Source organism: Xenopus tropicalis, chromosome 3 (assembly GCF_000004195.4).
Source record: "Xenopus tropicalis strain Nigerian chromosome 3, UCB_Xtro_10.0, whole genome shotgun sequence".
NCBI classification, from domain to species: domain Eukaryota; kingdom Metazoa; phylum Chordata; class Amphibia; order Anura; family Pipidae; genus Xenopus; species Xenopus tropicalis.
The window spans coordinates 69,945,420-69,969,325 of record NC_030679.2 but is presented as its reverse complement, the minus strand read 5'-3'; the positions used below and the strand labels follow the sequence as shown (position 1 = coordinate 69,969,325).

Genomic DNA, 23,906 nt, shown 5'->3' with positions numbered 1-23,906 from the left:
TCTAGGACAAAATATTATCTTGTGTCTCATTTCCCAATTGTGGTTTATAATCACAGTTTGATATGGACTTTTGAAGTGGATATGGTCTAAATCCATTTGTTACCCACCCCATGTGGACCTTTACCTTGTCTCTTCACTTTTTGCTTGTCTAATTCCCACATCTTATTAACCGCACCCTATTCTTTCTTAAGGTGGCCATACACGTGGCGATCCGACGATGTTTCGTACGACCATCGGTCGCACGAAACATCATAAGATCCGCCACACACCATTCAGGGCTGAATCGGCAGGTAAGGAGGTAGAAACAATAGGATTTCTACCTCCTTCTGCCGATTCAGCTCTGAAGGGAGAATTTTGGTCAGGCGCCTTCTATGGCGCCCGATCAAAATTTTCAAACTTGTCCGATCGGCGAGTCGTCCGATATCGGCAGCTTCCTGCGATATCGGTCGACTCGCCGACATGCCATACACGCACCGATTATCGTACGAAACGAGGTTTCGTACGATAATATCGGTGCGTGTATGGCCACCTTTAGTGTGTATACATTTGTTATATTAGAGTTTCATTTAATGTAACATCGTTAAACCTGAAGAAGAGATGTAATACTATCATCTCGAAAGCTTGCAATTTTTATTTACTCAGTTAATAAAAGGTATCATCGAACCTTATATTTTCAGCGAATCATCTTTTGTGATTTTTACTTTATAGCCTTCTCTTTATAACCTTTGGTATATATGTTCTTTCATTTTAATTGAAGTTAATGTTGTACTTTGTCAAAGGTTACAAAAAACCTGACATTTTAGCTATTTTAAGTTATTTCTTTAATTGCTTCCATCATGATCACACCTCTTAATCAATCTTTATGTAGTTAAGAGAAAACAAGCTGACCTAACCTTTAGCAATATAAGCGAGAAAGCGAATAAGAGCTGCACACAGTTATTTCCCCAAAACATTATCTATATTTGTCACACTCTGTGGCTGTTATTAAACAGGTTAAGTGGCTTTTCATCACATCAGTACATGTGCACCCTATTTTGAACTCCATTGTAAATGGCTAAAGCCCTTTCAAACATCCAGTGAGCACAGAACCAAAAGTCTCCATTGAGTTTGTTTTCTTTGAGATTCTATTGCAGAGACAACTCTCTAAAGGGGGTAAGTAAGACACTAATTTTCAGATGTTTAAACTTTGGCAGTATAAGGGCATCTCTGCAAGATATTATCTGAAAATTACTTTACAGGCTTAAAAACAGAAGGAAAATTGAATGGTTTTTAAATGGTGCTTAACAAATACATGTCAGTACATTTCTGGCAAAAATTCACCCATGAAGCATTTACATCAAATCAGCTAAACTGTGAACTTTGTCCGCCATTCATTTTTATTTATTTTTTTACCTCTCTACAAGCAAGTCCCACAGTTTATGACATTTTTATTAATGGCCTATAATTAATTTATTTTCTTAATTTCAGGGAGCAGATATCATCCAGTGAGCTTAGTTGTCTGTTCTGGCTTTTAGTTCTTTGTTCATTTAAATATTTGGAAGTCCTGAAACATGTCTTCCACTGAGTCTTAATATCCTTAATTCTCGTGTTGGAGAAACAATAAATAACACATTGGTTTCTTTTTTCTCTTGCATCTTATTTTTTAAAATAAAATGAGTGTTGCAAATCATAGCGACTTCTCTAACCTTCCTAATACTTTCGTTTTGTTAACAATGACAATTCACCGTTTATTCTTTGAAGGTCAAATTTCCACTTTTCTGAAAGAAGATGTCTAAGTACACTATATTGCTGAGCTTATTCTTTATTTATAACTGGCTTTTTGACACTGCTAGTGTATTAAAGTAAGCAGCTAGAACTCTGCTGCCTGTCCTAAAAATATAATGCAGTCTTGCTTCAACAAGTTATTAACGTTCTATTTTACTTTAATCGAAACATGTTCTTTCTTATCACTTCAGCCATTATAAAGCAAGATAAATAGCAAAAAGAAAAAGCTAAAATGCAGTCCCATGAGAATAAAAAGGCTAGTGTTAATAATTATCATGGAAAGTGAAGTAGAGTCAAATTAGGCATAACAGAGCGCAGAGTGACTGGCAAAGTCAACTCTCATTATTTAAAAAAAATCATTAGGAAATGAAGAGGTGGAAATCCCACTGGGTTATTTCTACACGGAACCCTTAGTGAAGATTATTTTTCAGATTTCCTTTAAATGAGGAACACTAAGGTCGTCTTATATTACATCAGGTTACTCGACAACTGTTAAAAATTGGATAGCTTACATCTCAAGCTATATCCGCCCCTTAAAATCTTATTTAAGCATTTAACTTGTCTGCCACAACCAGCTTCAACGTATTCAAGGTGTACAAGTAGAATTCTTATATTACAGTGAGAAGTTTGCTAAATTGCTTAAAAGTAAGCTTAATTTACTACTATGTTATATTTTCATTTATCTTGAAGAAAGACAATTTCCTATTAATATAAATGTAACTACTATGATGAGCTTTAGCCATTGGTTAGACAACTCATTATTATTTGCAGGATAAGTTGTGTATTTGAATTACAGAATGCATGTGATATTATTTCTTTTCAAGTAAGATTTTTGAAAGTCTTCGATTTTTTGCAAGCTGAATAGATCTATTTATAGCTGTACTGTACCTCTTTGGGCCCTGTATGATATAAATACAAAAAAAACAAACAACTTTAGAGACTGTATGTTAGGTCTGATTTCTGAACATACAATAAATGGCAAATTTAACCGTTGCAAGCCAGCTGGTTAATAGAACTGGATCCTGTTACATTATTATACCCCAAATGAAAGAATGGGATAAACAAACAAACAGCTTTTTAAGAGCAGTTACATTTACACATAAGTTTAAAACCGCCATTTTTTATTGTCTTTCCCTATGCAATATATAATTTTTAGGTAGAGGAATATGAATGTGCCCCCTCCAGCCAGTACCAGATCATGGCTTTGCAACTACTACACCAATCTTACCTTACTCCCTCACGGAGATTTAAAATGGGGCTACTTGACGACCCTAAATGTTTGAGATGCAAAAAAGACGAAGGCCTATCCCACTGCATCTGGCAATGCCCTGTCATTCAACCGCTATGGGCACAGGTGTATGACTACTGGCACTAACTAACAAAACAAAACTTCACTCCAGACATCGAATGGGCCCTTTTTAGCATAATAAAAGGGGGACAACAGATAACCAAAACCAATAGAACACTAGCAGGAAAACTAGCTGCAGCAACCAGAAAAGCCATACTCCAGGAATGGATATCAACCACCCCGCCATCCATGAACCTTTTAAAAAACAAAATACACGTCCTTTTCCACATGGACTGGCTCGAGGAATCAATCAACAAAATAACTCAAACACATAGATTCTTTGACACATGGTCAACCTACATCCTGAACCTCCCTCCAGACATCAGACAACTGACAGTTGACACATTTAAACATACAACTTGGAACGACCAAGAGAGTCTTAGAGGTACTAACCCCCTACTTGCAAGCCATAACGGCTCCAGGGAAAAAATTAACCATCGCTGCCTCCCAGGATCCACAACATAACGGAAAACAGGTACCCTAATAATTTAACCCAGAGCGGTGAACTGAAATGTAAATAGTTTTACCGATCTTATTGAAAAACCTTACGTTATATATATTTTTTTTTGTTTACCGCAATATACCTATGATAGTTTGGCACACCTAAGTGTGAGACAGCCAACAACCCTCTCGCTCATACTGTGTGTCTGTCTAATTCCAATAAGCTCACAAATGCAACTGTTATGTACATTGAGACAATTAGGCACAAGATAATCTCTGTATAGTACTATCTCCTGACCTGACACTGTATATACCTAGCTTTAAGTTACATTATTCATTTTGCAAAAAACACCACTCTGTATACATGGAATCCGATTGTTATAAAATAAATAAAAACAATTAAAAAAAAAAAAAAAAGAATATGAATGTGTAAATGTTTTATTAATTTTACCAAGCAGTAAAAAATACTACCACTCAGTATTGCTGCAGTTTACAAGCTATGTTAGAGGCTAGCAAACCATTGAGTATCCCAGCTGTTTGCTTCCTGTCTATGGTAAGAATCCTATTCTGTGTTGTTATTGCAGAAGCCTGCCAAATGCCCCAGCAGTACTAATTGTCATAACTCATTAATAAAGATCCATTCCCTCAATACAGGGGAAGATTGATTCTTGACAGTTGGGGATCGTGGAAAGTCCAATATGTTATAATTTAGCAAGAAAAAAAACTATGGAAAATAATTTTCAAAAACAGCATTTTTTCTGCAGTTTTGCACCATTCATTTATCAGCTTGATTGAGAATGCACGTAAAATGTTATTCACTGCTTTTTCAATAAAATTTCACTGGTATACCCACTTGTGATTTTTCATCAATATCCACAAAATTATGGCTATGATGGCTATTACTTTGGCTTTTAGTTTTCCATTGCATTGTAACATGGGTGTGGCTATTAGATTGGCACATGGAAAGGTCTGTGTGTGACCACCTATTTTCTGTTGCTGTTGTTTGCTGCTATGGCACCTCCATGTTCTCACAGTCTTAACAGGGTATTCATTACTTTTTTATGCAAACAAAAATACATGTGCATTTCCTCAATGACTTTTGTATAGTTTTTCCAAAGTATAGATAAGCTGGGAGCATCAATAGCTGTATTGTATAACAACATGTTTTCATCTGTTAGATTCATGCAACAGTGTAAAAATAGCACAGTAGATTAATTACATCTGTTTGATTGGTTATAATTTTTTATATATATTTTTCCATGAAGCGCTTCTATGCAATGGAAAATTTCATAAGCATGTTCAAGAATGCTTTATGCCACTTGTCATTCGTTATATTGATCTCATGGAGTCCTCCATTGCCCAGTCAATTCACAAAGGGTTTGAACAAGAAACATGGCAACCAGTCAAGTAAGTGTTTTAAGGAGATACGTAAAAGAATGATGTACTTTTCAATAAGAATAATGTGAACTTGTTGTTGAACTTTGCTTTGAAATTGTGAAATGATATATAGCACCTTAAAAAACAAAGTATTCAGACCCTTAACTAGTTCTCTCATTTTACTAATTATCAAATCATGCACTAAAATGTTGTTCTCTGTGACATACTTTTATGTGGAAGCATTTTTTGTTAAAAAAAAAAAAAAAAAAAAAAAGCTTTTAATGTGATGATGTAAATTATATTGTAGAACCACTTTTTGTAGCAAGTATCACCTTTGCACACTGCTCAGTAGTGATTTTGCCCCATTTCTTCAGGCTGATTTGCTCTGGGGGCTCAGCACGTTTAACTCCTAAATATTAATTTTTTTGCCATATAGTACTAATGCTACTATATGCAAACACCATATTTTATGTGTCTTTATTCTTCTAAAGAGATTTTGTAACAAAATAATGTTGCAATAAAAATGTATTTCAGTTTCAGTGCTTTGAAATACAAATATCTCCGATCTACATGTCATTGTAGAATGTGATTTTTAAATAAAAAGATTGATAATGAATCTGAATACTTCTGCAAGACTTTGTAGCAACATGTACAATTACAGTGTGTTGTTTTATATGATGAATAAAACTGATAATATATTGTATTCATTCTGTGTTCTAACATTTAAACTGTTTTGACCTGTTAATTCCTTTACATAAAAAATAAAAAAAAAATTTGTTAACTTTCATTGCCATTACAAACCGTAAAGTATCTAACAAGATTATGTTTCAAATTGAATCTATAAACAGTTGTCCATCTTGAAGGCTATTTAGGGTGTGATTCACGGTATATGCTTAAAGGGAAACTATCTCGAAAATGAACATTTTATATGTTGCAGAAGCTTCAAACCATGAGAAAAACATTTCTAAATAAAATCAGTTAAAATGTTGTACTGTTTATGAACTAATCAGTTTATTCTATACTATCCCCTTCTCAGCAATCTGCCTCCATCTGTACCGACAACTTTGTGTCAGAGTAGGTTATTTTGAAGCAGTTAGCTCTAATACATTGTTTAGGCAAATGGAGTAAATAGCAATGTATCTAACCTTGAATATAACCCAAACTCCAAGTCTTGCTGCTGCTGTGAGAAGAATACTAAATAGAAACTCGATTATGTCTGAAACAATGCAGAATTCTTTTATTGATTACATTTAGAAAGTGTCATGAGAGGATGCTCACATTACATTTTCATTTTAGATATAGTTCCCCTTTAAATGCTTTCTTTGTTACTTATAGGAAGGTAGGCGGAAACAAGTGTTCTCTGTAACTATTACTTTATCACCTAAGAAGTGTCTATGCTAACATAGCTCATGGTATTTATCTATACAGGTTATGAATTCATTTAAGGATTAATCCTAAATTATATATTATTATTATCTAATTGGCTGAGTGTTAATAAATAGCCACACTCCAAATGATCAGAGCACACCCTCCTCTGGGTTTTCCTATTGGGACTATGACACTTCAAGAGGTCTGTGGCATTACATAGACAGTAAAAAAAAAAAAAGGAAATATATAAATATAAAGGGTAAAATTAAATACCTTCATATGGCACTTGGGAAAACAAAGCAAGATTAAAATAGCGTTCAACTCAACGTAAACCATAAATAAATTAAATATTAAGGTAAAGTGAACAACCAGATTTCCCTATAAGGCAACAAGAGACAACTAAAAAGATTGCAAAATAGTAGTTTAAAAATATATAGGCAGGTTACCTAATATCCAGAATGCCAGTGACCTGGGGTTTCTCAGGGGGTCTTTTTGGAATTATTTAACACTTTAACCAATTACTTGGGCTGCATTCAGAAGTAGATTCAAAAATTTATAGTAAATAGCTTATGACATGATCTCATTTTAAGAAACCATCAAATCAAGAGATCCATTAAGAAAATAGCTATTGCCATTTCTTATCATATATACATACAATAAATGTTGTCAAATGAGAAGCATTTTTATGTTCCTGAATTATATTTTTACAGGAGCATCACCAACAATCTTCCTACTGTTACTCTTCCAAAAGTTCCAAGCTTGACTCTTAATCTTCCACAGATACCTAGCTTTTCGGCACCATCCTGGATGGCTTCTTTATATGATTCCACGTGTGTATCAATGAGTGCATTTAAAATGCATGCCTGTTCTGCATGTCTTTGCCTGTGGTGTTGTTTTTTTGTAATGTGAGTGATGTACTTTGAATGTATGTAAGTGTATTGATCAGTAATAGTATTTCACTATCCGGATGGGCACAAGGTAGCTGAATGTGCAATTCTGCTGTTGCATGTTAAAGAAATACAATCATGTTTCTCTCTTTACAATTTTTTTGATTTGTTTGTTTTTAGTACCGTTTAATTTTTTTTTATTATATATTAGGGCCGATTCACTAAAGTACGTTAAAACGTGCGCTATTTATAGCATGCGTTAAAAATTTTATTGCGTCTAATTTTTCACGTCTTAACGCACGATTCTCTAAAAGCATACTTGCGTTAATTCAGATGCAATGCTGCTTGTGTTATTTAAGTCACGAAGACTATTTTCATGCGGTATTTGATGGAACGTGCGCTAATCAACGCATTGCGCACAAATAGTCGCCGCGTGCGCACGCCATATTAGCCATACACGCCATTACTTTTGGAAAACTACTTTTATGAAAATGACAATTTCCCTGCAAACTGGAGGCTGCGTCACTCTAGGGCCAACACTTGAATAAATCACACTGCAAAGTCCACATTTTATTGCCAAAAGCTCATTAACTGTACTTTTCTATAATTACCGCCTGCTTCAAGTAGGTGTTAATTTTCGCACAGACTAATGCGATATTTAGCGCGTCTAAGTGTTTTTGAATCATGCGTTAGTATTATTTCTGTGTGCTAATTAACGCAATTCGGTAAAATTAACGCATGCGGTTGCGCGTAAATTAATGCACGTGATATGCGACTTAACGCATGCAATAATACTTTAGCAAATCGCGTGTTTTTTTTGCGTCAATTTTAACGCAAACAAACGTGCGATAAAACTTATCGACCTTTAGTGAATCAACCCTATTGTTTATTTCTCGCTATGCCTATGACACATTGGGCAATTCTTGTTTATTCACCTGTGTTTTAATGTGAGCAATGGGTGGGTGTTTTGCAGCAGGTAATGTGCCTAATCAGTGCCCTGTGTACCATTGCCCTTAATGTGCAGAACAATTTTAAGTGGTGTTGCTTTGTTTATCATATGTGCTTCTGCCTGGAGGTGGGGAGTATGTATGAAAGTGTATTTATTCTTAACCAGTGTGTGTTAAGAATTCTATAAAATACATTATGTGATGAATAAATTACCATACTATATAAATATTGTGTCAGTCAGAGGTTATTAAAGTGCACTCCTGCTTGTTTGCAACATAGGGATTTCTGGCATGTTGTCTGTAATTGCTTACTCCCAAGAGAGAAGAGCGTTATTGTGTAGACAATACAAACCATGTTACAACCGATAAATTAGTAAACTTTACATTGGTGGCAATAGTGGGATCTAAAGTCAGTATCTTAATGTTAGGTCACATCAGCCAATTAATGGACAAAGTTCTGTCTTTTGCTCCCACACTTCTTCCTGTTAAAGTTAGAGCTGCAATATTTCCTGTCAGGTGATCTTTGAGGGAGCACCCAGCCCATCCCAAAGTGGTGGCGCAAGGTAAAAGATTTAAAAGGGAAATATTTACTTTATTATATGCTAATTTGGTAATATTCTTTAGTAGGTAACTTATTATAATATAAATTGTAATTTGGTTAAAGGAATAGTGTCATGGGAAAACATGTTTTTTCCAAAACACATCAGTTAATAGAGCTTCTCTAGCAGAATCCTGCATTGAAATCCGTTTTTCAAAAACACAAACAGGTTTTTTTACATTTTATTTTTAAAATTTTACATGGGGCTGGCCATATTCTTTATTTCCCAGGGTGCCACAGCCACGTGACCTGTACCTAGTCACACTTTACTGCTAACCCGCAAGGTGGAGCGCTATAACCCCCCTCCATTCCCCCCAAGCAGAACAATGGGAAGGTAGTACAGTTTTCATCAGTATTGCAATGTAGCAGAGGGGTGCTCAGAAATAGTAGATTCCACAACAAGCATGGCAATATAAAATTATCACCTGTGCTGGTAAATCGTGCCCAAGTTGCTGCATTGCCTTTAAGTATGCGATTGACCAGTTGCACATCTACTGTAGGTGTCACATATAAAGGGAAGCCTGCAATTACTCCTCCATAAAGAAGTCCCAAAGCTCCATTGTGCACCTGCTGGATATACATTTGGCACAAGTTGCAATGAACATGTATGCGTACAAGTACCTTTGTGAATGGTGTTTAAAGAGATACTGACACTAGAAGTTAAACTTTTTTTTACATGTATCATAACATTATAAATAGCATGCAAAGAAAATTATACCATTAAATAGTTACCTGATGATGTTACATTTCCTATCCAATCCCCCATATTTCCACTATGAAGGGGCTGCCATATTTGTGCAGCAGGAGTCCATTAGCATTAGAAGCTGTAACTGACAGGTTGAAAAGCGACAGGCAGGTTGGCAAAACAGTCAGGTTTAGGAAGTTTAAGTAACAATTACAAAAGCAGTCCTATCAGTAAAAAAATAATCAATGTGACCTATTTGTAGCTTTTATTGTACATTTGTGTGCTTTGAGTTTGCATTTGTAAGTGAGCCATCTTGACTCATATCTTGTTGTTAGTGCTTGAATGTTTCTTCTCTAATAGTTTGGAAAAGATTCCAATCTATAGTGCAAAGGATGTACATATATGGCCAGATAAACAGGTTATTAACATTACAAATTGTATAGAAACATGATATTGGTTAGGTAATACAGAATTCATTTTATGAATCTCCAAAGTGGGCTTTTATGTTTTGCTCCTATGTTAATAACTTTGGTCAGTATAACCAGACCCTAGCTTTTGCTGAACCTTTCATTCTTTAAACTCATTAAAATAACAACATCAAAGTTTGATCAGCTTGGTAACATATGCAATATTTTTTCTCTTGCAAATATACGTAGTGCTTATAACAAAATCAGCAAATTAGTTTCTATTTTTTGCATAATAACATTTCTGGGTTATTTTTAGGTTTGCAGTGTAGAAAGTGCAATGTAGAAAGTGCAGTGTGTCATGCGAATATTTCATTTTCTATGTTTTGATTGGTCTCTTGAGAATTTAACTCAAGGGATATCTTGGCTAGACGTGAGCTTCCCCGTGAATTAGTTGGCAATAATGGTACACAGAGAAAACAGCATCAATGAAAACAGATTTTTCTAACATTTTCAAGGTTTAACCATCTACTCTAAAACTATTAAACCTAGAAAAGTCTATTGCAGAATGACAATAAAGAAGACATTTGCTAACATACACTTTCTTTAGTCAGGATTTATATTGTTTTGCGCCAAAATACTATTTTGTCCCAGAAAAAAGTGTTTACGGTGTTTTTTGTTATTTATAATGCAAAAATCACTGTGACAAATCCGAAAGAAAAAATAAACCATCTAATAGCTGATGAGATCATGTAGAAGCCAGTGGCAGGTGCCCTTTTTACAAATGGAAGATCTTTCTTTGCTTTGTGGTTTTAGTGGTTTTAGAGGTTTTTGGGGTTTTTTAGGTTGCATTTGAGCAGCAAAACAAAAAAAGTTGTGGCTTTTGCAAAATTTTAACCTTTTTTTTTTTTTGGTTGGTGCTTTTTTCGGTTCAGATACTTTAATAAATGACTAGATATTTGTGGTTTTGGTGGAAATTAGTTTAGTGGTGGTTTAAAAAAAACTCTAAAACCATGAAAATATATCTGCCCCTAGATGTATTAAATGTTTAATGTTCTGTGAAAGCTTTATGATACAGAGCAATTTAAAGCATTTTATTTTCAACAAATAAGGAATTTCCCATCCCTTCCCAAACACACAGTTTTGAAAACTGTTAAAATTGCAGTCTAGTGCTACTGTATTAGTATACTGTCGTATTTATAACATGACTTTTTATTGGTAGAAAGATATGTGGGGGTAAGGGTTGGTTTATGGGGTCCATGTAATATTAGTTACATATCACTCAATTATTCTAGTTATTGGAGTATTATATTTTCCATATTTTATATAGGTTGATCTTTTTTATAATATCCTATTGTAGTAGAAGGAAAGTTTTTTTTTCAAGATGCACCTAAGTGTGTTGGAATGGCTGCCATGGAATGCATTTTAAATCTTTTGGTTTGGGGAAGCTTGATTGATCATTTTATTCCTAAAATAAAAAGTTCAGGGCATAGAAAAATTCTTCAATATATGGCAACTTCCAGAGCCCCAACCACCATATAACAGAATTTTGTGGCTTCTAGACATAACCACCAACTGAAAAGGTTCCAGGATATATTTTAGCTAGTCCTTCAGGAGGTATTTAATACCTCAACATGGGTGTTGTTTGCCATGAAGAAAGATAAAAATAGCTGTCTCTGCAAACATTTAATAATAGCTGCCGTTGCCATTCCTTTAACTGGAAGTTTAAACCACTGTTAGAGCAGAGAGCACAAGTGCACTCTCTGCCTTTATGGTTGCCGCCCCCCTTGTCTCTTTTCAAGTGCAGGAGAAGTGTGCTTGTATAGGGGCAAATTTGGTGCTGGAATTAGGTCTGCCACCTCAGGTAGCTTATAGATATGGGAAGAGAAAGGAAAGACTTCCATAGATGCCAGTACAAATGGAAAGGCATATTTCTGCACTAATCCTTTCAGCCAATGTCATGTTTAGGTGCGCCTCTATATGCCATCATTGATTTCTGCAGACTTGATAAGATTAGTATTCATGAGCAATGCAATGGAAGCGCATGAAAAAAAAGAGAACAAAACACAAAATAGTGTAATATGTACAAAACAAAATTGTTTAGAACCCCATCTGTGCCAAGCGTTAAGTGACAAACAAATAATATAAGTGTCCACCACTGAACAGATGAGAGTATGCACACTCTCCAGAGTCCAGACCAAAGTCATAATATCCCAAAATAGACCAGGGTCAGTATTGATTGAAGTGCCAGCGAGATCCTCAAATTGTTAAAAAAGCAAAAATGAGCAGAAATAACATAATACCATTTATTATACATGTCTATACACGTAGAGGCGCCGTTTCCAGTGGTGCCAGTGAGTTCTATAGCCTTACAGAGTTGAGATGCATGCAGACGCTTTTCACTTCCGTGTTAGCTAAGCGGAATTGCAGGTATGCCCAGTCCTTGGTGCGACTATAAGAAAGTGTTTGGGGATTAGGTTCTGGTTCTTTCTTCTGAGGAAGCGTGTTGGTAACATGTGAAATGCGCTGAGCTATCCTTTTTTTATGATCGTCTTAGATCCATACGCTGTGAGTGATTTTTAATAAATGGTATTAGGCTATTTCTGCTCTTTTTTGCTTTTTTAACATTATTTTTCAAAAATAACTCCCATGATTCGCTATTTATTAATGTTTGGTTAACTTTTTTACCATTACCATTTTTTTTTACCATTACCTTATACCATTGAGCCCTATGGAGGCTTAAAATAGTAGAGGAATAGAATAGCCAGTGACAGCCTGTCCTTGACACATTTCCAAGGACAAGTAAATCCCCTCATTGTTTTTTATTTCACACTTTTCAAGGGGAAATAAATCCCATAATTGTTTTCAGTTTCACCCAGTTTCAAGTGAAACTGAAACACATTATTGTTTCCAAGAGTGTCAGTGCTTCTAAGATGGCTGCTGGAACCATTTCTCTTTGGGAAAAATAAAGAGGATTCGTATAAACAAACGTCTGTTTAAACTCGATTTTTTTGAGTTTTAACAATGCTTTCAACTCGAAAAGCATTATTATGACATTTTATAAATACAGCAATGATCGAGTTTAATTCGAATTCATACCATTTCATACCATACCATACCATACCATTTATTTCAATAAAATTGAATGTGTGGTGACAATCCTCAAATGTGCCAATGTTAAGGCAGTACCATAGAAGTCCGAGAAGTTCACCACCATGTATTTTGGGGGAGGGGGGGAAGAGTGACAAGTAGAACATCACATAGTAAGGCTCAAGTAACATAGGTTTGTTTAAGAGAATGTGTACTTAAAAATAGGAGAGAGAGCTACTACCCGTTTGTTTGTAGCCCCACACATATTGCGATCATGAAAAATCACTGCAAAAATGCTGCAAAGACTACCTCTATTTCTAAAGGCCTTCTGTGGTTTAACAACTCCTAGCTTCAAATGGATGTTCTTCACATAATTGATCTGAGGAATCTGGCTCAAGAGTGAAGGACCCATTTACTAAGTAAGTCCCTCTGTATGTGCTGCTGCATACATAAACATGGGCATCACCTGGCTGTCATTCAGAAGCGTGGAGCACTGGGGCACTCAAGGTGCCAGGAAGAAATGTACTTTCGTACTGCTTATGCCTGTCTGCAACTTGTGCTGGATTTTTAAACCCAATGCAAAAGCAGTGGGGAGGTGCCATATTCCACCCTTTAGTGCTCCAGCGCATGCACCTAATCATTTGTAAGAGAGCCCTTAATTTTTCATCTTCATCTTCTAAATCTTCTTTTTCTTTACCCAGTCTTAAGTAATGGGTCCGGTAATGTGAAATAACTATTGCCATCTTCCAGGAAATTATCTATGATGTTTTTTTAGTACATTTGCTCAGTTTCTTTATTTTTATTGAAGTTTAAAAACATAGTTAATACCCAGTGAAAGGTTTTCACACTTAATATAATAGAAACCCTATTATTATTTTTTTCTTCTAGCAATGGCTCTACAACCTCTGAAGATCTGTTCTGGAAACTTGATGCCTTACAGGTGTTTGTACAAGATCTCCACTGGCCAGAAGCTGAATTTGCAAACCACTTAGAACAGCGTCTTAAACTTATGGCAAGTGATATGATAGAAGCCTGTGTTAAAAGGTTAGCAAACTGTATTTTGTATTTCATTTAAATATACTACTTTACTTTAATGGACACAGGTGACAGTAAAAGAATTAACCACCAAACTGAAAGCAATTTGTCTCAAAGAAATGAATAAATAAGAATGAACTGAATTTTTAAATGTCCCAAATTCTGATGTGTGATGTCCTTTAGATTACACACTGAGGCCCACCAAGTAAGTGTTAAAATAAATAAATAAAAACATATATAGAAAGCATTTAGAATCCAAGTAATGTATAAACAAGCAAACGATTTATGTATGAGCGGAATAACATGTAAGTGATAAAGCATTCAGGATAAGTGGAATATGAGTATATGCAACAGCATACTTCATTAAAATGATGGTTAAAGTACATACAAACCCCTGAGAATTCAAGGCCAGCTCCACATGTACAATATAGCATTCTCACAAAGACATTTCAATAGATAATTTGTAGAGTATTAAAAGCATGATATAATGTATTCTCCTATTTGTTAAACACAACATAAGATTGCTCTTGTTATAAAAAGGCATTCTATAAATATCAATTTTTCATAGAATTTCTCATAGCCCTTTGAGTTACGTAAATTTGCTAAATTAAGTGATGTCACATGGGAATAATGCCAGGAAAACACTAATTAAATTTGTTTTTGGCATTATAGCATGCAGCTTTTATCACCTATGGGCAGCAGCCCCGTGCCTCATAAATTGCAACCCCTGTTTAACCTCCATTTATTTGCTATGAACATATATTGTAGGGGTAATTACTTTTTCTTAGTTTGTTTTTTAATATGCAGTGCTTTAAAACATGTTTTTTTCTGATTTTACTTTCCTACTACTACATATATTTCCATTGCCACATATAATGCAAGCTTTCACTTGGGAAGCAACAGCTTCACAGAACCAGCATGGCCATCTGCTGTTCTTCTCTTCACTAGGTACTACAAGCAGCCATTATTATTTATATTTTGAATTCTAGAAAACCTTAATAAAAATAAAAATTCAGCATGCTTTCCAGATTGGACCAATGATCTTCAGCCACAGTTCTTTTGGCTGGAGAATACAAAGCAGCTTAATTTGTTTACTATAGTTAAGCTGAACAGTATATATGCAACTTTTTCTTAGAAAACACATTTTAGATACATTTCCACCCATTTTGCAGCCATAGATGGATTGTAATTTCTGAATTCTACCATGCCACCAAAATGCATCACAAAATCCTCTCAAATGTGTATTATTAGTGCCCTAATAGTACACATGATATTCAGTGCTCCAGTATTCCATATGATTCACAGTACCCCTCCTTGGACAAAGCCATATTGCTTGTCACTCCTTTATTTTCACATGTTTATATGAAGGATCTGCTATGCTTGCAGTTTTCCCCTTTCCTTATCAAAAAAACCCCCATAGGTCTTCTTAAAGCCTATTTAGGTTACCTTAGGATGAAGTATAGAGAGTGACTCACCATTGCCTTAGTATTTTATTTGTCCCAAGATAAAATGGGAATTAGTAATTTTACAATCAAACATGTTATTTGAGGAGAAAACAGAGTTAAGGTAAATCAGATCCCATTGGGGCAGACAGCAAGGATTTGGAAATGAGATAACAGGCTATTTCAGGAAAGGCTGCAGAGGTGTGTAACAAGTCATGTCACTACAGGATGACTTGGTTTACCTGCAAGAAGCAAAATAAAACTGCAATAAAGTTAGGTTTGCTGCATTCTTATAAAAGCCCAGAATAACCCCACCATGGCAAAAAAAAAAAAATGGAAGCATCCTCCTGTCATCCTAGCTTGAGGCAAGCACAAATGTGCATTAGTGAGTCAGGACAATGCCATGCACTTAAGGGCATACCAATGCTGGAACAAGTAATAACCTAAGTGGTCTTACACAGTTACCATAATTTCCTGCGCCATGCCATATCTTTTTACCATCCTATGTTATATGTTTTATGTTGGTGTTGACCTTCATAATAAACATTAAAAGTTCTGTTTATTTCACTAGGACACGGGCAGCTTTTGAGCTTAAGTTGCAGAGGACAAATAAATCAACTGACTTTCGAATCTCTGCATCTGTATGTACTATGTTTAATGTGCTGGTAGATGCCAAAAAGCAATGTGCAAAGCTGTGTGTTCTTGACAGTGGGCAAGAGGTAAGTGTTGTTTAAAATGAAAAGGTGCTCATAATAGTGCATCAATAAGTATAATCAGAATGGCCATAACATTTTTTTCCGGTTTTGTATTGCCAGTGCTTTAAATCATGCCTGTCATCTCCTGTATCCAAAGCTGAAAATTACCTAAGAATTCAATTATCCGTTCTTTTTTTACTGACATGCACCCTTTTTCCCCAATTACTGTATGCCCATTCAGCTTCACATTTCTTAAGTCTGTTCTTTCTAGTCTGTCCTTTTTTAGCTGTTTCCTCAACATTCATTTATTACTTTGATCCCTTCAAAACAAAATGCAGTTTAAACTACTGGGTATAATATTCAAAGCCTTTAACCCAAACATTTGTCTCACAAGACACATTGCAGGATTAATTGCCCTTTATCAGAAATACTATTTACATACGACATACTACTACTGTTATTTTGACTGAGGTCAAAGAAACAAAGCAGTGAACTTTAAAAACACAGTTATGTAAAAGGTAACCCTCTTGTGTGACAAAATTGCAAATGCTACTAAAGCTAGCAGTACAAATGCTCACCAAACTCCTTGATTATTTGTCAGGTATTGGAAACTTTCTCCATCCTTCACCCTACAGATCTTGCTTTGGCCATTCCTATTTGAATAAAAATAGTTCTGTACCATAATTCAAATCTCATTAACTAGCGCTGTGTCCAAATTATGAGGATCTGTACAAAGCATTGCAAGCCACTACTATGGATACCTATAAACCCTTTGTCATGTTTACCATTTTATGGGTCTGTAGTTTCATCTGCAACTGAGCATTTAACCTTCTGTTATTTAGCACACTTATTTTATTTACGTTTTGTTGTCTCATTCCTGTTTTACATGGCTGAGCAATATATTAGCACTGCATAAAAAGATTTGATTAGTAATATATGGCATTAAGCACCTCTATTGTAAAAGATCATGAATGACATGCTTTTAAACAAGCCATAGGTTATTGCTAATATTTCCCATTTTCCAGTGCGGGGTGCACAATTTCTTGTGACATAACATAAAACACCAGTTATTAATTATAATGTCATTAAGCACAATTTTTACAATTTCTAAAGTATTATAGTTTTGTGTATTGTAATTCTCTTCATTTTTATTAATATCAAAATATTTAGCACATTTTTATTAGCCATGTATTTTTGCTGAAATCATTATTTTATGTTTATCATCTCTGCATGTTTCTTTATTTTTGTTTGTTTCTGGGTCATTCCTCTTCATTGTCCAGTTTTATAAGCAGTGGGTAAGTGTTATTTGACATTTATTTTTATTTTATTTGAGTAATTTGAGATATTTAGGGCCACAGTTAGAGGAGATGGGCACCAAGGCAGGGTAGGAAGGCTGGAGTTCCCCAAGAATAACTGTAAATAGTGTGATTGAAAATGACTTTTGCTACTGGATCTAGCATTGCATCAGAATAAATTAATCAAGGCTTTGAATGTGGATAATCAGTGCACTTGGACATTAAAAATATATCCTCAATTAATCACCTTAATTCATATGTTACTGACCAAAATGTATATAAAACCTTGAAAAACTGCCAATATCAATAAATATATGGCATGCAGCTTCAACAAATAGGAGCCTCCTGAAGAACATACAGTATAGTCCAAAATGGGTACTAAAAATCCTGATAGTAAAATACTTCCACTCCTGTGGGGCTTAATCTAAATTGCCACCCCATTGCTTCACCTCACTTAATATTTTACTAAATAATGCTAGAAATGTATTAAGTATATTTTTTAATTTAATACTGTATGCATTTCACAAGTTCTCTAGAGGGTTTTTGTAGTCATTTGGATTATACATTCTTCAAACATTTTGTTTGTTGGAGCTGCATATTGGTTTAGTTTATGAATGCAGGTGATAATTTATTTCTTTATTTGTTATTTATTTTGATTTTATTTTAAATATTTTAGGTCCAGACCTACTTTATGATTATATTATGTTGATGGCGTACTGGTGCACATGTTAGATATCTTATGCATGGTATGTCCTTTAGATAGTGGAGACATAAGAACTTATTTACATCTACAAGCACAGTGGGAAACCTATACTTTTCCCCGCAGTTGCACGTAAAACCATTTTTATTAACAGTACTTGCAACAAAATGTGTTCGTTGCTCCTCCCTATAGTGGCTAAGCATTCTGAATCGTGTGCTACTATGCCTATTGACATAGGGGAACCCTGCAGCTGCTGCCACTTCAGAACTAGGCAGTAGATCTAGGATTCCATCAGTTACCTGCCCTTGCATCAATCGCACCAGCACACTTACGCCAGAAGAATAGAGTGCACATGTCACTTGCACGCTGAACATGGGAATTGACGCCAGCAAATTCCAAAAACGATGCCAAGCAGACTTAGAAAATATTTGGTGCAATTGCCCTTTATTTAAAACAAAGTGAGTGCCCAGTTGTGTCCATTTTGGCTAAATAGATGCAATTTCAGAAGGCGCAGTTCAATTGCATGACGAGTATCTCCTTTGCATCTGCAATGACACATTTGCATTTTTGAGATTTTTGAATTGTGGGTAAAAAGATACATTATGGGGAAAAAACATGGTGATTGCACTCAAAATTGAACTTTGCTCATTTTGCCTCGATGTGCCCTAAAGTTTATTACAGTAGACAGTAAATATTCTATTTTCACCTGACTCACATTTTATGCCCTCCGTTAATCCTTTCATTTTCTTGCTGTCTTGGAATGTATTCCTAGGACAGTTCCTTGTTTCCACCCTGAACCTCTTTAGGACCCACTCCCACTATTTATGAAAACCATCTCTGACAGAGAATGACCCAGTTATTTACCCAGATGTCCTCTACCCAGACTCTACTAGACGTTTTGTAACATACACTATTCAATTCTCACTGAAACTAAGGCCTTTAAATGTGAGGTATCATTGCAAGATATTTTTGAATTTACAGAAGGTTAATACTACATGAGGCGAGTTTTCTGAATTTTGCCTCCACATTTGCCTAAGGAAAAGGCATGGTGTCAAAAACTAGTGAACAGTGGCAGACCAAAACTATATATATACTTTTTTTTTTTTTTAATCACACCAAATTACTATTGGACAAAATAGTCAAATCTCTAGCATTTCTGCCCAGAAGATGAAGCTTTAAAGGGTTTTGCAGTGTACAGTGTAAAAAGGCAAAGGTTCATTTGTACCATTTAGTAGGACAACGAAAAACCCTGTTAGATGAATACGTAGAGGCTCATTTTTTAAAGCACATTTAGGCTAAATCATGAATGTGAGTTGTAAGGCAGTCAATGCTGTATTAATTGAATCTTTTTCTAGTTTTTTGCTTGTCCAGCAAGAGCAACTCTTTAGAAAATTGCATTGCTACCTTAATTGTAAGAGACACAAAAAGTATCCTTCACATTCCTTCTCTTGAATGAGAATGGGAAATCAATTCAACTAAATAATAACCCTATTAGCTGCTTAACTCAGCATCGTACATGGGAACATTTTCAGGATAGAATGAGAAGAAGTGTTGACTGGAATAGATCATTTTCAAGGTTTTGTTCTTCTACTGTTCAAAGTAATATTTCATATATATATAATGGTGTTTTGCTTCTTTTTAAATGTTTTTTATTTCAAGAGTATTGTGTTCTTGGCTAATATTCTATTTTTTCTCTTTTCAAAACACAGCAACAATATCACTCTAAAATTGATGATTTAATTGAGGAAACTGTTAAAGAAATCATATCACTCCTGGTTTCCAAGGTAAATGTATAGTAATCTTCTTTGTTTTATTTTCTATGAATATTTGGTTGCATTATATAGAAAACACTTCAAAGTCTTTTTATCTTCTTGATGAGTTAACTCAACATTCTTTAGATTAAAAGACCACAAAGGCTTTAGGAATCTACTTGCATAGCATAAGGGTCAATATCAGTTTCTTTTCTGATATTTTATAAATATAAATACAGCTTGCTGTTAGAACTGATATCACTTTTGTCTTTATATTGGACTAAAAAATGGGAATCTGTAGCATTGATATTCTTCTATACATAGCCACTTTTTCATTCAAACCTTTAAAACTAGAAAGAAAACAGTGTAAAAGAGGCTTTAGAAGATTTCCAAGTGTTTCTAAATATTGTTATTCAGAAACCCATTCAAAAATGTTTTTAACATGCAAGTATTTATTCCTGTTTACGTGCCTTTGATTGATATGCTTTCATGTGTGGTCAACATTAAATTATATATTTTTGCAGGCGAAAAATAAAATATTAACGCTTACCCCTTTCTTTTTTTAATTATTAGTTAACTATACAAATATACACAAGAAGTACCAGTACTATTGAATTAGAGTGAAAAAAATTACTTCTGATTTAATGGAATAATTCTTATAGTATGCAATACTAATTCTGATTTTCTGAGGCCAATTTTTTGGCTATGGCCACACTGGCTGTTTCTTGGCCTTCATATAAGCACAGGACTAGAAAAAAGCCCCTCCAGTTGTGACTGCATTCTCCTGTGTTTGCACCCAGAATCACAGCGGAAGCCTGGATGCAGACACACAAAATGAATGTGGCATGAAAATGCATACCTCTGAATTTCTGAATTTCAGTACCTACTTCAGTTTCGAGTGTCTCCACCAAGGCCAATGCAGTGACTCTGGGTGCTGCCACAGGAGAAAGCAGAAGCACCTGGAACCACTTATTCTCAGCCCAAATTTATACACAGGACAAGAATCAGCCCCATGTGGCATTACCCTTTTGTAATTGAAGGCAGTGACTCTGGGTGCTGCCGCAGGAGAAAGCAGATGCACACAGAACCACTGATTCTAAACCTATGTTTATACGAAGGACAAGAATCAGCCATGTGGCATTGCCCTTTTGTTATTTAAATTGTGCAAACAGTGCATTTTTAAAAATGTGAATGTATGGATTTCATGTCTGACCACTAACAGGTCCAAACATTAAGTAACAGCGTCACTTTGAGGGCTGGGTAGGAATGAAGTGAATTGTTCAGTCTGACTTTCAGCTTAGTACAAAATAGTGGGTGTGAGGCTGATTAGAGTGGTGGCTTGGTATGTAGAGTGGCCTCTCAGCTGATACAACTACTGGCAAAAATTTACGTACCTAAAAAGTGTTTTGTTTTGTTTTTGTTTTTTAAATATATTTTAATAAGTGCTGGAAGAGGGTAGTGAGTGATCCTTCATGCATAGTGTTGGGATTGGCTAAGATGTCCAATACAGGTATGGAATCCCTTATCCGGAAACCCATTATCCAGAAAGCTCTAAATTACGGAAAGCCTGTCCCATAGACTCCATTTTAATCAAATAATTCAGATTTTTAACATTGATTTCATTTTTCTCTGTAATAATAAAACTGTACCTTGTACTTGATCCCAACTATGATATAATTAATACTTATTCGAGCAGAACAATCCTTTTGGGTTTGATTAATGGTTTATTGATTTTTTAGTAGACTTAAGGTATGGAGTTCCAAATTACAGAAAGACCCCTTACCCAGAATACCCTTGGTCCCGAGTATTCTGGATAATGGGTCTTATACCTGTATTTGGGCTTCAGAGAAGTTTTGTGTCAAGGAGAATTGAACAAATTGATTGTATAGGACAGGGCTTTCCTTTTCTTGGTTAGTGGCTCCATAGACTTAACTATATGACATAATTTTAATTGAAATTGGCCCTTCAACATGCTGTATGACAAATAATTGGCCTCCTAAATGTGATAACTTGGACAGCAATGGTGTTGGAGATGCTGATATGTCCCACTGTTCTGTAAATGTAATCCAATCATGTTGATAATATGGATGATGTCATCTTAATGGGCAAAGTTACATGACTATTGCCATGGTGCACAAAGTTGGGTTCATTTATAAACATTTAGCACATTGGTACATGGGCAGTTACCTATAGAAACCAGGCCAGCTGCAGGTAGATTATTTGTTGCTGTGGATTACTGCCCAGGTGCAAACCTGGCGATTCTTTATAAATAACCCCCAGTGTGCTTCAACCCTATACTGAGCATACATGGGATTCTTTTTCAGGGGGAATATGGACTTTTTCAGGCTCCCTTTATTTTAATTAAATGGACCTGACATGAACTGAATCATTTTTCCTTTAACCATCTCTATGAACAAAGTAGAACAGATGTGTAGGCAGTAAAACTGATGAATACAGCAAGATGTCAGAAGATTGTTGTCAGCAGTAGTAGGCCAAGTTAGAAATCCACTCAAGGCTTGATTGCACTGCTCTGCCCTCCACATGATGGGCACAGTAGTGCACACTGACTGTCTTAGCTAGCACTAGCTATTTTGCACATGCACACACCCCTGGGCTTGTCAGGTTAACCAGGGCCCAAACGAGAGGGAAACTGACAAACTGAAGAGGTGTGTGCCTAGCACCCCCTCCACCTCTGTGCCCTAGGCACATGCATCTTCTGCTTAACCCTAGTTCCGGCCCTGGTTGCCAGATATATGTATGCAAAGGTTTTATGTTTGCACACTTGTTAACTGCCTACTATGGGCAAAAACAAAAATGGGTTACATCCACAAGCTAAATTCAAAACAGTTAGGTAAATGAATATAGTCATTTTACTAATAATTATAAGATTTCTGGCTAAAATGTGACCATAAAATATTTTTGATTCAGAGAATACACTGTATTGTGGTTATCCGACTGCAGAGGAATATAAGGATGCCTTTTCTTCTAGTGGCAACTATTCTTACAAAACTGCCTGTCCTTGAGCAAACAAAAGTATCCTTCAAAGCTGAAGCTGCATGTACTGAAGCATAATCTGACTATTGCGCTCCCTTGTTAGCAGCCAGTATGACTTTTATAAGATACAATACATTAAAAACATAAAATAATTTGCTGGCTCCCTCCAAATGATGTGAGATGTGCAAAGCATTGTGATTCAGCCCTTTTTTTGTTAAAGCGTGATCTTTATTTTAAGCGAAGCATGCTCTGGGACTCATATTTCCTGCTTTCCCAGTACAAAAATAACAAACATTATCGTTTTTTGTTTGGCAAATAAGTTTCATGTGTTTATATCTTTTTTTAGTTCATCTCTGTCCTTGAAAGCGTGCTGTCTAAGCTGACAAAGTATGATGAAGGCACGCTCTTCTCATCAATACTTTCCTTCACTGTAAGTATGTATCTATTATGAATATATAAGTATGTTGGTAAATTAATAAAATGCAGAAATGCTTGCAGCGGGATGACTAATTAAATTATTTGTCTGTATAAAGCTAGGGTACACAGACTGGTGTTGCAGATTTTGGCTGTATTATTATTTTAAAAACATGGCATCTGTTTATAACTCCCTTTTTAACATGGAAAAAGATTCAGAAGGCAAATCACCTAAAATACCTAAATGATTAACACAGGGCTGTTTATCTGCATGTACGAAATACCAGAAATTGACACCTATCTTTACTTATTGTGCATTTTATGGTAAGAATCACATGAATAAAAATTTGTGTTATAATTTGGTGTTTCACAGCATGCCCTTAGGCAGCAATGTAGTAGATATTGGACATTTTGACATACTTTTGTGTGAACAAAGGTAACGTACCAAAAGTTCTCCATGTTCTATAGGTTTTATACAATTAATGACAATATTCACATGAAATACTATTTGTGATAACACTTGCATTATATTTAGAAAGTAGAAAGACATGTCAAAACACAAAGGTGGTAACTATAGAAATAATTATGTAAGTTGCCCATAGGTTTAAAGCTATGTGCCTTTAGATGTACACCTATCACCTTAACTCTGTTAATAAAAAAGAACTTGCATG

General features: G+C 35.3%; 1 protein-coding gene across 8 annotated transcripts in view; it reads left to right on the top strand.

Annotated features, from left to right (window-relative positions):
- Positions 1-23,906, top strand: part of cadps2 (Ca++-dependent secretion activator 2) — a 184,501-nt gene that overhangs the window by 122,023 nt on the left and 38,572 nt on the right. For 2 of the 8 annotated variants that reach the window (XM_031898987.1, XM_012959963.3), the window contains 7 exons: positions 4,819-4,960; positions 7,009-7,128; positions 13,798-13,953; positions 15,958-16,105; positions 17,362-17,376; positions 19,786-19,860; positions 23,168-23,251. In XM_031898987.1, coding sequence (XP_031754847.1) covers positions 4,819-4,960; positions 7,009-7,128; positions 13,798-13,953; positions 15,958-16,105; positions 17,362-17,376; positions 19,786-19,860; positions 23,168-23,251 — 740 coding nt within the window. The remainder of the gene's footprint in view (positions 1-4,818; positions 4,961-7,008; positions 7,129-13,797; positions 13,954-15,957; positions 16,106-17,361; positions 17,377-19,785; positions 19,861-23,167; positions 23,252-23,906) is intronic. The other 6 variants (XM_018092294.2, XM_031898988.1, XM_002934963.5 and 3 more) reach the window with 3 other exon arrangements.